Source organism: Camarhynchus parvulus, chromosome 2 (assembly GCF_901933205.1).
Source record: "Camarhynchus parvulus chromosome 2, STF_HiC, whole genome shotgun sequence".
NCBI classification, from domain to species: Eukaryota; Metazoa; Chordata; class Aves; order Passeriformes; family Thraupidae; genus Camarhynchus; species Camarhynchus parvulus.
Genome location: NC_044572.1, coordinates 64,075,429 through 64,088,281, shown reverse-complemented (window position 1 = coordinate 64,088,281; position 12,853 = coordinate 64,075,429). Strand labels below are relative to the sequence as shown.

Sequence of the window (12,853 nt, the reverse complement as noted above, 5' to 3'; positions counted from 1 at the left end):
AAGGCAGAAAAGGCCTTGGCTCTGTGCAAGCCCTGCTCAGCAATAACAAAAATATCTCTATATTATCAGCTGAAACTTTGTTCAACACAAATACAAAACAGCCCCATACCAGACACTGTGAAGAAAATTAACTCTATCCCCTCCAAAATCAGCACGCAGCATTTCATCTTTGCACTCCCTTGGACCCCTCTGTGTTGTTAGCCTATAAACATTCTGGAGAGGGGAAAGGCTTACACTGTCAGTGTGTTGTTCCTAGCATAGCAAAACCACTAATATCAAGTGGATGCTGTGGAAGATGTGACTAGCACTAAAATAACTCAAGAGACATATCTGAACTTAGCTCGTGGTCTTTTTTCACCTTACAATCCGTAATCATTTCCAAGAAGTGTCACTGCTTGCTAGTCCTGATATCAGCCTAGTGTACCCTGGCTATTAGATATGGATAGAAGTCCAGGAAATACCCAGAACAAGCCAGGAAGAAGGAAATAATGAAGGGAATGGGGGGAAGGATAGTTTAAACTAAAAAGAACCAGTTTGTATAGTCTGGAAAAGGACTATAGAAATCTGGTAGCATTCAGAATAGTGATGACCTTTGGAGAGCAGCATCTAACTCCCAGGTTTCTCCAGGTCAAAAGAAGGTTCTGGCCCTGCAATTCCCTTACCATATTATAACAGAGGAGTGAATAGAAGCAGCAAGAGACCAAAGGTCATGCAAGCCTGACCCACAGAGGTACAGTGCAGAGACAAATATGTGCAATATTTCAGGCTGGAAAGGGCCTGGCCTTCCACCTAGGGACAAACTTAGAGTTGTTGCTCACAGTGTATATATTTTCTCTCTCTTTCACTCTTAGCATGGTTTGTGACCTATCTTGGCAACTACTAGCCCTCGTGTTACTTCTTTTCCCTTCTGAAAATATTTCGCAATGAAACTCCAAAAATCTCTATTCTGCAGTTGAGTTCTGGAAGAGAGGTTTGCTTGTGCACCTCTCACTGATTTCTCATTGAAGTCAGTGAAGTCTTTTCCTGTCTGATCAACTATGGGCTTCAGTGAATATTTTAAGTACAATTAAAAAGGTAAAATTCAGTGCTTGAGTCCAGAGAAACATGCCTGCCACTTCTGTAAAAGAATGCATTAGTCCTAACAACCTAGTGCCCTTTAACTTTTCTCCTCATGTACCCTCTATTTTTCCAAACCCGTACTGTTTAGTATTCAAACCTTATTTCTTTTCTCTCTTGCCCTCTAATGTAATTTTTTACACCAGATGTTTTGCACATCACAAAGCTGTAAGAAGTGTGACTTGTAGTAATTGTACTGTGGTGGCTGAGATGGATCAGGAGTGCCTGAGCTTTTGCTCTGGCAATGATGGTGGTGAGTCATCCTGTAACTTCAGACACTGAATTGCTCTCATCCTAATTGCTCTCCCCCTATTTGTGTGCCTGTTGAGTGGAAGAAGTTGCATCTACCTCATAGGGCTATTTTGGAGGATTAGGGCTTTAAAGTGTGCCACAAGCCTTGTTAAGTATTGCTTAATGTGTTTATTAAGGGGCACGAACAGCCCTGGGATGTTTTTTTGTGAGACTCAGGAGTGCTGCAAAACAACAGTGTTTTTTCTGGAGACCGTGCTGAGCATACAATAGGAGCTGTCTGTCACAACAGGGAAGGTGTGCACTCTCCTATGTTGAGTAGCAACCTCAGTACCTGCTCACCCAGGCAGATACTCTCATCTCCTTCTTCTTCTTACTGACATGAAAATTTAACACCAGTGCTCTCTTTCTTTCTTTTAGATCCTGGCGCTCCTGTGAAACTGCCTTGTATGCCAGTTAAACTGTCACCTCCACTACCTCCAAAGAAAGTCATGATTTGCATGCCTTTAGGGGGGCCAGACCTCTCTCTCTCATCCTATTCCACCCAGAAGAGCTCCCAGCAGCCTTTGACCCAGCAGCATCACACTGTCCTGCCATCCCAGTTAGCAGCTCACCAGCACCAGCTCCAGTACGGCAGCCACAGCCAGCACCTTCCTTCTGGGTCCAGCACGTTGCCCATTCACCCGTCAGGGTGCCGGATGATCGAGGAACTGAACAAAACACTAGCCATGACCATGCACAGGCTAGAAAGGTAATGGACCAACATTTTTAACATTCCATACTGGTGTGCACTGATTCCTGCTAATTCAGCATCGATGGCATCACTTGAGTTACATTCGTAGGACTTGAATGAGGTGTCTCCTCTGGGGTCTAACAACTTCAGGGCAGAGTCATTTCTGGAGAAACAGAGGCAGAGGAAGAGCCTTTCAAGACTTGTTTGACAAGTTTGCGGCAGAAAGGAAATAAAGACCAAATTTCCTGAATCCCGTTGTCCTGTTTAAGGAGGTAGATAATACAGCCAATGGAGATTTTAATAGGACATGCCTGGCTTGCAATAGGTACTGCTGAGGCATAACTGCAGAGCTCCAGTTGTGTGGAGGATTGCTAAATGCAAGGAGAGGAGGATTCATAAAAGAGCAATTAGAATCCAATGTGCCACTCCAGCAGGGCGTCTGATTAGTATTACCAATTAGCTCGAAACAATCTATGTGGACTTCCTACAAGTCACTTAGAAGGGTTTTAATACAGTATTTAGATTACTTAAATTAATTTAAATTAAATTATGTGTTTGATCTTAAAATAAGTATTTAACTCATTCCACAGCAGCTACCCTCTTAGCCATTTGCATCTGGCAAGAGGCAGAACATTTGATCAGAAATGCCTTACCCACCTTGGGGCTGCTTTTTGTTATTGTCACTTATGAGTATCTCTGAATGTTTCTCCAAGTAGTCTGAGTAAGTGAAGCATACTGTATAAATGCAAGCTGCCCTCATAGACTGCAACATCAGCAAGCTTTGGAAAATTTATTTCACCTTGCAGAGGAAAGCTGAAAAAGTCCCAGAACAGGGAAGATGGATGAAAAATTACATGTTTTATTTAGTACCAAGGACAGCTTTGTAGCCAGCTTGTTCTAGGAGCATCAGATCATCCTGTTATACAGGAAGGCAAAATATTTGGTCTAACAGACAAAATGCTTAATGATTTACCCCAGTATTTCTGTCTGATAACACTACCTTCATTATATTGCATAGTTGGAAACAACTGGATTATTGATGGCAGTTTCTCCTTAGTGCCTGAAAAAGAGTCAGGAGACCAGAGGCTGTCTCACACTGCTAGCTTGTTTTAGTACCAGAATAGTGACACATCTGTGATTACATCATGGGGCTAATGTTTCTACAGCATGGGGGAATTCTCAGCTGGGGAAAAACTACTAGAGCTATGAAGGAGATTCTTGTTCCGGTCTGTGAAAGAGCTGTAGAGGTAGGATAGAAAGAGCATCCACATTGTCCCCTACTGCCATACCCAGTGACTACCCATTTACCTCTCACATCGTCAGCATGGCTGGTCTGGTGCCTCTACACCATCCCAAAATTGAATGCACCAGGCACAGAGCATAGCTGTTGTATCCCCAAGGCTCCTTTGGGGCTGCGCTGCCCATGCTGTCCCCAGCTTAGGTCGGACATCTTAATGTCTGGCTCACACTGTGTGCAGGAGGCCCTTTGTCATCCTGAGCCCAGTGACATCTCTCAGAGTATGACTTCACTATGGCATCTGTTGCCCCACAGCAATGAATGCTCCAGTTTCTAGTCATCCATCTTGTTTATGTCTACAAATACGTTTAACTGATTTAAAGAAGGTGATGCTGTTTGGGTTTAACTATTAATTTGAAGCTGAAGTTCTGCTGCTTGTTTAAAACTGAATAAGCAAGCATTCACGTCCCAATGTGAAGCAATTGTTTCCCTTTGCAATTAATAAGAAGAAAATAAGAAATGGTTGGGTACTGATATTTCACATTTAAAATTAATACGAATCCTAGTTCATGATATTGGAGGCAGATTTCTCATAGCCTTTTTTATGTTGATTAACTGTTAGTTAAATCATGGATTAATGTATTGAGTACTTTGTTTGTGCTCCTTGTCAAAGCAAATCAATAACTTCTGCATTCATGAGGGAGAAAATAGGTCATGATCATTTCCTCTGCAACAGAAATTGTTATTTTTATAGTATATAGAGGTAAAAGTATTTCAAACCATTTACAGTTTTGTGGAGCTGATCTTGCTCTTAAATTCTTCATTTGCTTTTTCCAAGCCACACTGTGATCTAGATACATTTGCCAAGTTTGCTTGGAGATTTGTGCAGATTTTTTAAATATATTTATTTAACTTGGGAGACAATTATTTGCACCAAATGCCACTGTTTTCTACTAATTTTGACAGTACTTACTTTCCCTTACTGTAAAAATCTGCATTAAAGCCCAGAGAAATAATACTGCAGTATTTGTCATTGCACACTTCAGCCCAAAACTCTTGAGGGCCTGTTAAAACTGCAAAGATCCTAGATCTCCTTCCTCTGTTTGGAGCTTGGTTGTGTCCTCACATCTGTAGTCTGCATAGGATATGGAGTGACATCCTGCACTTTCCTGTTCCTTGCAAGTTAGCAAAGTGCTGGGCCACTACTGTTGGGTCAATAAACCTGAGGAGATGAGAGAGCCTGATAAGTCTCTGAGGCAGCTTCTGGTGAACACCAAGGGGTTTTTCCTTCTGATCTCAGACCTTATCTCAAAAGTATCCTACAGCTTTACAGAATAATTGCCATGGTCTGCAGTAATAATGCTGCCAAGTCTGGTAATCTGGGGGATTTTTTAGAATAGTGTTTTGATTTTAATGAGATGATCATATAGACAAGCACAGATCCGGTTTCAGCTCTAAATGTTTTCTTTTCCTTTCGGAATTTTCCTTTTCTTCCTTGTAGCTAGTTTCTTTGGTCCTGGTGCAGTGGAAGCTCCTCAAGGTCATTTAAGCTCTAATGATATTTGGTGAATCAGTCTGTATCAAATTCACATTTTGTCCAGTAAGCTTTTCTTAGACCTTACAACTCTCCTGTTCACCAGGTGTCTGGATGTGGACAGGAACAAAAAATGAAAGGCTAAAACCTTCCCTTCCTCTAGCAATCTGGACTCTTTGCTTACACAGATAAGATCTCTGGAATTCAGGTAGTCTAACAACATCTGAAGAATGATAGTTGAAATCAGTGCTTTGCCAATGAGCCACAGGCTTGCCAGAGAAAAATGAGATTTCCCTCTGTACAGACCTGGAAGCCAGATTTTTCTGTCTTTGACCTTGAGAAAGTTACTGAGCCTCTCTGTCTCTATTTTCCCCTCTGCAGGAGTGATTGTATGTAGCTGCCTCACCTAGATCTAGTGCATGTTAATAAGTTAATGTCTTAAGGTACATTAAAAGGCATGCAATAGCTATTCAAGTCCCAGTTGTTCTTATGACTTAAAATGGGAGCTAATTCCTGGATTTTTTTATTAAATTTTATTACAGACATTATAGAACATTAAGTTCATTTGTGCACTTAACACTTTTGATTGCAAACATTTTCTGGTACTCATAATGTCTATTCATAACCTATTCTCAGAAGGGCAATCTGCCCCTTGTCATAGTATGACTATTATGACATGTCATTTGTGCTGCCAGTTTGCCTCTATTTTCCCTGACAAATTACCAGTTTTATGGTAGATAAAGTTGAAACAGAGATATGTGTAATTTCCATGTAACCTTTTTTCTGCAACCTCTGTCGCTGATTTGTGTCTTACTGCAAATGACTTTCCCCTTCAGTCCAAAGGGTGTTTGTCAAGCATAAGTAAAACTCTACATTTGGACATCATTTTTTACCATTGCATTTTAGGAGCTGATGAAAATCTGGTACGTCCTGCCACCAAAATACACAGATTTCATTCTCCCAACCAAAATGAATTTGAGAAGAAAGGCCATGCCTCAAAGCTGTGCATCACAAACAGTGGCTAAGGAAGCCTTAGAGACTCTCTTGTGACACCGAAATGTGTCTTTAATTTTGACTTAGTGAGGCAGTTTCTTCATCTGAAACAGCCTGATTTTCTGCTTTGCCCGTATAATTCTCAGCCTGTCTGGAAAGGTGACAATTAATTTCATTTACTCTGTGGGCTCATGTACTGGAGCAGGCACAGATGAATCCAGGCCAAAGTTTGTTCAATGTACGTACTAAAGAGCTCTTAAGTGGCAATATCTCACTCCAGGCTAGAATTGCCTCTGTGGCAAAGCAGTGAAAAATCACTATGTCCAAAAAGACTGTGTGTGAGACCAGTTCCTCTGGGACACCCAGCTCAGCTTCAGACTGTAGATTTATGAAATGAAATGCATTAGACATTACCACCAGTGTCTTGTAAATCTTACGAAACATATTTGAGTCAGAAAACATTTATCTTCCATAAAACTTGTCAAGAGAATTGCATCTTGTCTAAACTTTAGCATTGCCTAAGGATAGAAATACTTAATATTTATAGCTCTACCTTCTCTCTGTTTCTCAAACACATTCCTGTAGTAGAAACCTATTTACAGTGGTTTGAAGTTCTTTCAGACCTTTTGTTTTACCTGGTAAGAACATAAAAGTACTGTGGATCTGAAAACATTTGGATAAAAATGTAATCCTCTATTCCAAAATCAAAGGGCCTGGCATGACAGACAAGAAGTGTGCAGGTTTTTCCCACTAGATTTTACAGGAAGTATTTCACTTTTTTCTTTTCTTTTAATTTTTTCTGTACTATGAGTCACTCATATGCTTAAATTGTGATTTTTCATTGAAGTATTTTTTCACTAAAACCATTGTAAGCCATAGTGGTGTAACTTTTTTTCTTCTTTGATCATGTACAGATGATGCAGCAGTAATTGCAAGTTCTTGTCCTAGGGAGCTATGAATTGTTCACATCCATGTGTTAAGATCTTCTTAAAACAAGTACTTGCTTAACTTAGCTTTTTTTCTTTGGTTTTGTTGCAAAACAAAAAACTGGTTTAAAATGGGCTTTTTGAAACAATAGTGTGCTTTTTGGTGAATAAAGCTAAAAATTTTTGTGGTGTAGTCACCTGACCATATGGGAGTTTTGCTAATGACCTAGAGTCATTTATACACAATGGACATATCCTGTGACCTTGATTTGTCTTTTTTAAGTATACTGCAGTACTGCATGTATTTCATAAGCACTTTGCTTAGACAGCTGACTTTGTCAAATTGCTGTGGAAAGGGCTGATTTTAATCAAGAACAACACAAAACACTAGGAAAAAATGAGGGGCTTAAAATAGAAAGTAGTATTATCAAGAAAGTGGATGATTCAGAAAGCTTACAATGAGATGAGAAGCTGCCTATTTCTAGATCACTAGTTCAAATAAAAATCCTCTGTGGTAACTTGTAAATCTTGTTGCCATCCTATATCTGCTCAATAACCTAAATTGATGGATCACTTTGATATCTGCTACCCATATGGGGACACACCCATATGGATGCATCTGTAAACTGCATCCATCCTTCACAGAACAGGGAAGCACCAAATAGTCCTGGATGCTGAATTGCTTCTTGCTCCTTTCATTTGTACTTACTATCTGTGCATGTATTGTTTTAAAATTAAATGAATGATCCAGTGGTTGCGTGTGCAATTGGAAGGTTTTGGGTGTTTTTTTAGCAATGTTAACAGAATTTCACAATATTATGGTTTTTCTCAGAAATTTGATTCCAGGCTTTTGAATTTCCTTCCTCTCCTCTTTAAAAGACTTACTTAAAAAATAGCTTACAGGGAAAACAGATTTAATGAAGTTCATAATATAAAACTTCTGAAATCATTTCAGTAAATTAAAAGTTAGTTCAAACTTTTTAAAGACTGTAGTGTGTTGATGTGTCATTATGAGAATTCAGTTGATGAATTCTAAAACTGCATTTGGGATAAAGGTTTTTTGTGTCAAAATCATTGAAGTCTGATGCAAAAATTTGCAAGCCAGTTCTTCATGAATCTCTCTTACTTTGTGATACAAAACATGGGCTATCGCTAAGAAAATTGAGTTTCTCTCTTCAAGGCATCTAGTAAAGCTCTGCATCTCATTATTGCTTAGTCTGCAATAGTACATGTTGGAATTAAAAAAATTATTTCTTTGAAGCTGAAGATGATAATAACAACATGGTATGGTTTGTTCACAGGATCTGAAGCCTTTTCTTCTCTTTAATCCCTAACCATATTTGGAGTAGCAGTATATCCCTAGAACTACATTTTTAAAAGACTCTCTGGAATGTTATCTGGCAGCCATTTAAGAGTCCATTCTAACTTTTGGGTTAGAAGAAAGCAAAATGTTTCAAGTCGAAGATAGTAGATTCAGTAGATTTCTGTAGAAAATCTTTTAAAGAGAAGAATACATTTTATTCAAGGTGCAAAACACCTCTAATATTCAGGCTAAAATATTCAAGGGAATTGATGGCACTCAATACTTGTCAGATCCAAGTTTGAGTGCCTCAAGGTCAACTTGGCCAACGCATCTGCGTTCACACCTATGTTCTTCTGAAAAGTAAAATGGGAGTTTGACATAGAGAGGGTCTCCCACAGGCAAATGTTGCCCATTTTTCATAGATCTGTTGCATCAGCCAGTACTTCAGGGAGAGGGCAGTTTCTGCTGTCTCACAAATAATCCTGAGCTGCCACCATTTTTGTCTTTCATTCTGATTTTATACTGGAAAAGCAACATGAACTATTTCAATAAAAACTGGTTGGGAAACATGCTTCTGTTCCTGACTTTTCCTTTCACTTTTTGTCTGACTTTGATCTTCACCTCCTCATGTTCCCATTTTCCTACTTGATATGTTATTTGGTAAAGGGCTTTGAATTCAACACATAAACAGGGCTAGATAGTAGTAGTCCTCACCACAGGTCTTAAACTCATAAGATGAAAATAATCAATCACACCTGTGACAAAAGAAATATTATGTTAGCGCCAATTCTGATTGATCTTCAGCACTTGGCTGGATAAAAAGCTGGGGCAGGACAAAGGATATCATCATGTCCACCCCCCAGTATATAACTGTGCCATTAGCAGACAAACGCCCCAGGTTTTAGCTTCTTCCCTGGTTACTCTCACCTGCCCTCAGAGTCTCTTTTCTCCAAGCCCAGTTTCACATGCTCACTCCCCTGCACATCAGAGAGTTGCACACTTGCCATCCCCTCAAGTCACTCATCACTAGTGCAAGCCACTAGTTTTCCCTCTGCTGTTCTGCAATTATCCCCTGCAGTCCATCCTTCCTCCCACTCTTACTCCACCTGGTGCGCTCTGGTGAGACATTTTCTCCTTGCTGCCTGCACACCAGTGGAAAGGTCACATAGACACCAGGCTGAAGGTGTGCTTACCACTGAGTAGCTGGTGCTTACCACTCTGAGTAGCTGGTCCCTAAGAATTTGTCTCAGATCTTTAGTGATTCGTCCTGGCTGACAGTATTTCTGCTTGCTTGCTGCCTTAACTCACCCTTTTAAGTGTTGTACCCTAAATCTAATAAATACTCAGTTTAAACCCCTTAGATGCCTTGCTGGTCTTGAAAATCTTTCTGTTCTCATTTCTTCTCAGAAAGGGATGAAAGACCACTACTTTCCTATATACAGTGAGAGAAGCAACTCTGCCCTTCTTTGAGCTGTTTCCTTTAGTTTATTTATTTGCCTTTCTTTCCCAACAGCTCTGGTTTACACACAAGTGACAGTGTTACAAAAGCAGGACCTTCAGGCCTTCCAGACATGAGACAAGTGCCAACTGTTGTGATCGAATGCGATGACAATAAAGAAAATGTGCCTCATGAAACTGACTATGAAGATTCTTCCTGCCTTTATCCAAGGCAGGAAGAGGAAGAAGAGGAAGATGAAGAGGAAGATAACTCATTATTTACAAGTAAGACTCATTCCATTTTTCCTTTCTCACTTACTTAATTTTTACCCTGAACTCACAATACACAGAGGAAACACCAGGGCTGTGTATTTTCTTTCTTGGGTGTGGCTTTTTCGTCTCTCAGGGCTTGACTACATGGAGATGCTAATCCAAAATAACAAACAGTATGAATTTATAGTGATTTCACTAATATTCATGAATCCCTGTCTCAGTAGTGCTCACACTAAACTCATATGACAGGTTTGGGCTTATATTGATTCAGTTACAAATTGGCTTTTGGATTCACTTTCCCAAATGCCCTTTGTGAACAGAAACCCTGCCTTTGGCTTAAGTCAAGAGCATCTCAATAGTTGCTTCAGGAGGATGAAATAAGCGCCAAATATAGGGAAACTGAGCTTTTACATATAGTCAATATTAAATCATTTTGGAATCATATATGTGCACATGCTTTGAAAGGGGTCACAATCAGAGGATTAGGCTCAGATAAGAAGAGGTTAATTGATAACCATATGTCCTGGTTTAGGGCAATTTTGGGAGAAAAATCTCTAAAGGGGTTTCCTCTAGAAAAACAAATTCAAGTGGCCCCTCCCCCAACAAACTCCACACCTCTCCCCACTTTGCTCTCAGAACAAGTCTGAAAGGTGCAAAACTTATTATCCAGCTAAACAGAACAGACTGGGGATACAAGCATCATCTAGTCAACCCCGGACACCGTATTGCAACTACAGGCTGGGAAAGGACCTGTGGCCTTCCTGACCTCTGTAAGGAAGCCCAATTCCTGCCTCAGTGTGGCATCGTAGGACTATCCCATGAAGAAAAGATACAGTGCTTCATGTATGACAGCTGCTTGTCATCCTAGGTTCCAGGCCCTTTCCTTTCTTTAATTCTGAAAACTGGAAGCAGTACAATCAAACATCCCTTTTAAAACACACAGAAAGAAGATTCTAAATCAGGCATATTTCATCTCCTCATCACCCCACCTTACCCTGCAGGTGAAACTAAGCAGTGTTTGCTCTTATACTAAAAACAGAACAGAACTGCACTATCTCACACTCTCCTGAGAAACTCTCATGTGTTTGTGTCTCTCTGCGTCTGTCTTCCTTGCTCAAACTGCTTTGGACACAAGCCTAAGAAAGCAAATTTGAGCCATAAAAGGCCACTGGTTTTTAGTGTCTTTGCCACTGCCACTGCCCTGGAAGCAGTTAGTTCATGTCCGTAGAGATTTGTGCTGCTTCTGATTGACTTCTGATTCATTCTAGTGCTGGCTTGGATGTCTTAATATTACATTGCAAAAGACTTTCAGATACCCCTTTCTTTTGACATGCTATAGCTTTGCTGCCTGCCCAGATTCTGAGGTTAAATTTTTCATTCCATTATGTTGAAATACTGTGCTAGAAAAAGCTACAGATGCTACTAGCAATTCTGAAACAAGCCCTTCTTCTCCATTCCCCTCTGTGGAGCAATATATTAATTTCTATTTCCTCTATGCTTACAATTTCAGCTTTTCCTTATAATGATAGGAATTGAGGTTAATTGAGTACATGAAGTTAATGGCACCCCTTCTCCCATAGTCCATACCAGTGTAAAGGAGAGCCTCATATCCTCCCTTGGCTAGTACTTCTTTGCCAGGTGCATGCTGTAATGAAATGATGACACCTCTTTTAGCAGAACCTCTCCTCTCTCCCACAGGCCCCCTGGCAAGGAAACTCTGCAGGAAGGACTCTTTAGCAATCAAACTAAGCAACAGGCCTTCCAAGCGAGAGCTGGAGGAAAAGAACATCCTCCCCATGCAGACTGATGAAGAGAGGCTTGAGCTTAGGCAGCAGATTGGGACAAAGCTAACAAGGTAGGAGATAAACATTTTTTAACTCTTGCTTTTGGAAATATATGGTGGGATGTAGTTTTTTAGTCTTTAAACATTTGAGATCTGTTTCGTTACAATGTTCAAGAGGAAAAGCCATGGAGAGAAAAGATATGGTTCTATACGTTATTTCTGGTCCAATAAAACTTCCCATATAACTCCCCATATTGTTTTCCTGGCATATGCTATGGAAACTTTGGTTAAGTGTCAGCATGAGCTAGGTGAATTTGATTTTTGTTGGCACATCACTGGAAAATGTTCAGCTTTGGTAACATTTCAGACTGTAGCTGTAGGTGCCTTTTTATAAGCTATTAGTTTGGCCAAAGGCCACAGGTATAACTTTCTCTTCTGACAGCATCACCTGTGAGTAGCTGAGACTTTTCCTGGTGCAAAATACTTTAAGTCCTTCAGTAGTTGCCTTCATTGGGTCAGGTTGGACAGATTTACCCTGTCCAGACACTTTCTTCTTCATAACAGTGTTACTCACCAACTGTTCTGGTTTTCTGTATTGAATAGGGTGTAAAGGGGTGGCCATTAAATGTGGAGGATTTCTGACAAGAATTACTAAACTGAGGTCAGACAGAACTGTCTAAGAACCTTCTATGTGCCTGCTATGATTTCTGTAATCAATTGAATCCTCTTACATTGTCAACTTGGTATTATGCAGAGCTGGTGAATGCTGTTAGTTGCTCTCCAGTGAGAAAACCACAAGGAAATGGCCAACCAGTTGTTGGGAATTTTCTTGCACGTTTTCATTTTTTTATTTTGGGGGTGGGTGGATAAGGGGGAAACGCTGCTGCCATGCTGTGGAGACAGGAAGAATAGGAGCTCTGGATAAATACCACTTTCAGCATTTTATTTACTTTTCTTTCATGGCCTTGTTTATCACCTCCTTGGAATAAACTAACCACACCTTTCCGAACTGTCTTTGAAAGTTTTTGTGCCGGATCATGTTCAGCCTACTCCAAAACCTGTCTAATTTTTCAGTATTCTTGTTGAGGAGCTTCAGCAAACATGCCCAAAATATGCACTGTTGCTGGTACTGTGATTTTTCAGTTCAGTCTTTATTCAGCTTTATTCCAACCTTGTTAGACTGCAGCTGCACTGAGCTCTGGGTCCCAGAGAACAGCACAGGACAGCAAGGTCCCAGTGCTTATATGGTTAAATTTGAACCCTTTTGGA

The 12,853-nt window shown here is 40.2% G+C and overlaps 1 protein-coding gene across 6 annotated transcripts in view; it reads left to right on the top strand.

Moving 5' to 3' along the window:
• PHACTR1 (phosphatase and actin regulator 1) overlaps positions 1-12,853 on the top strand; it is a 302,539-nt gene that overhangs the window by 243,178 nt on the left and 46,508 nt on the right. For all 6 annotated transcript variants that reach the window (XM_030944100.1, XM_030944096.1, XM_030944097.1 and 3 more), the window contains 3 exons: positions 1,786-2,116; positions 9,605-9,813; positions 11,500-11,656. In XM_030944100.1, the coding sequence (XP_030799960.1) occupies positions 1,786-2,116; positions 9,605-9,813; positions 11,500-11,656 (697 nt within the window). The remainder of the gene's footprint in view (positions 1-1,785; positions 2,117-9,604; positions 9,814-11,499; positions 11,657-12,853) is intronic.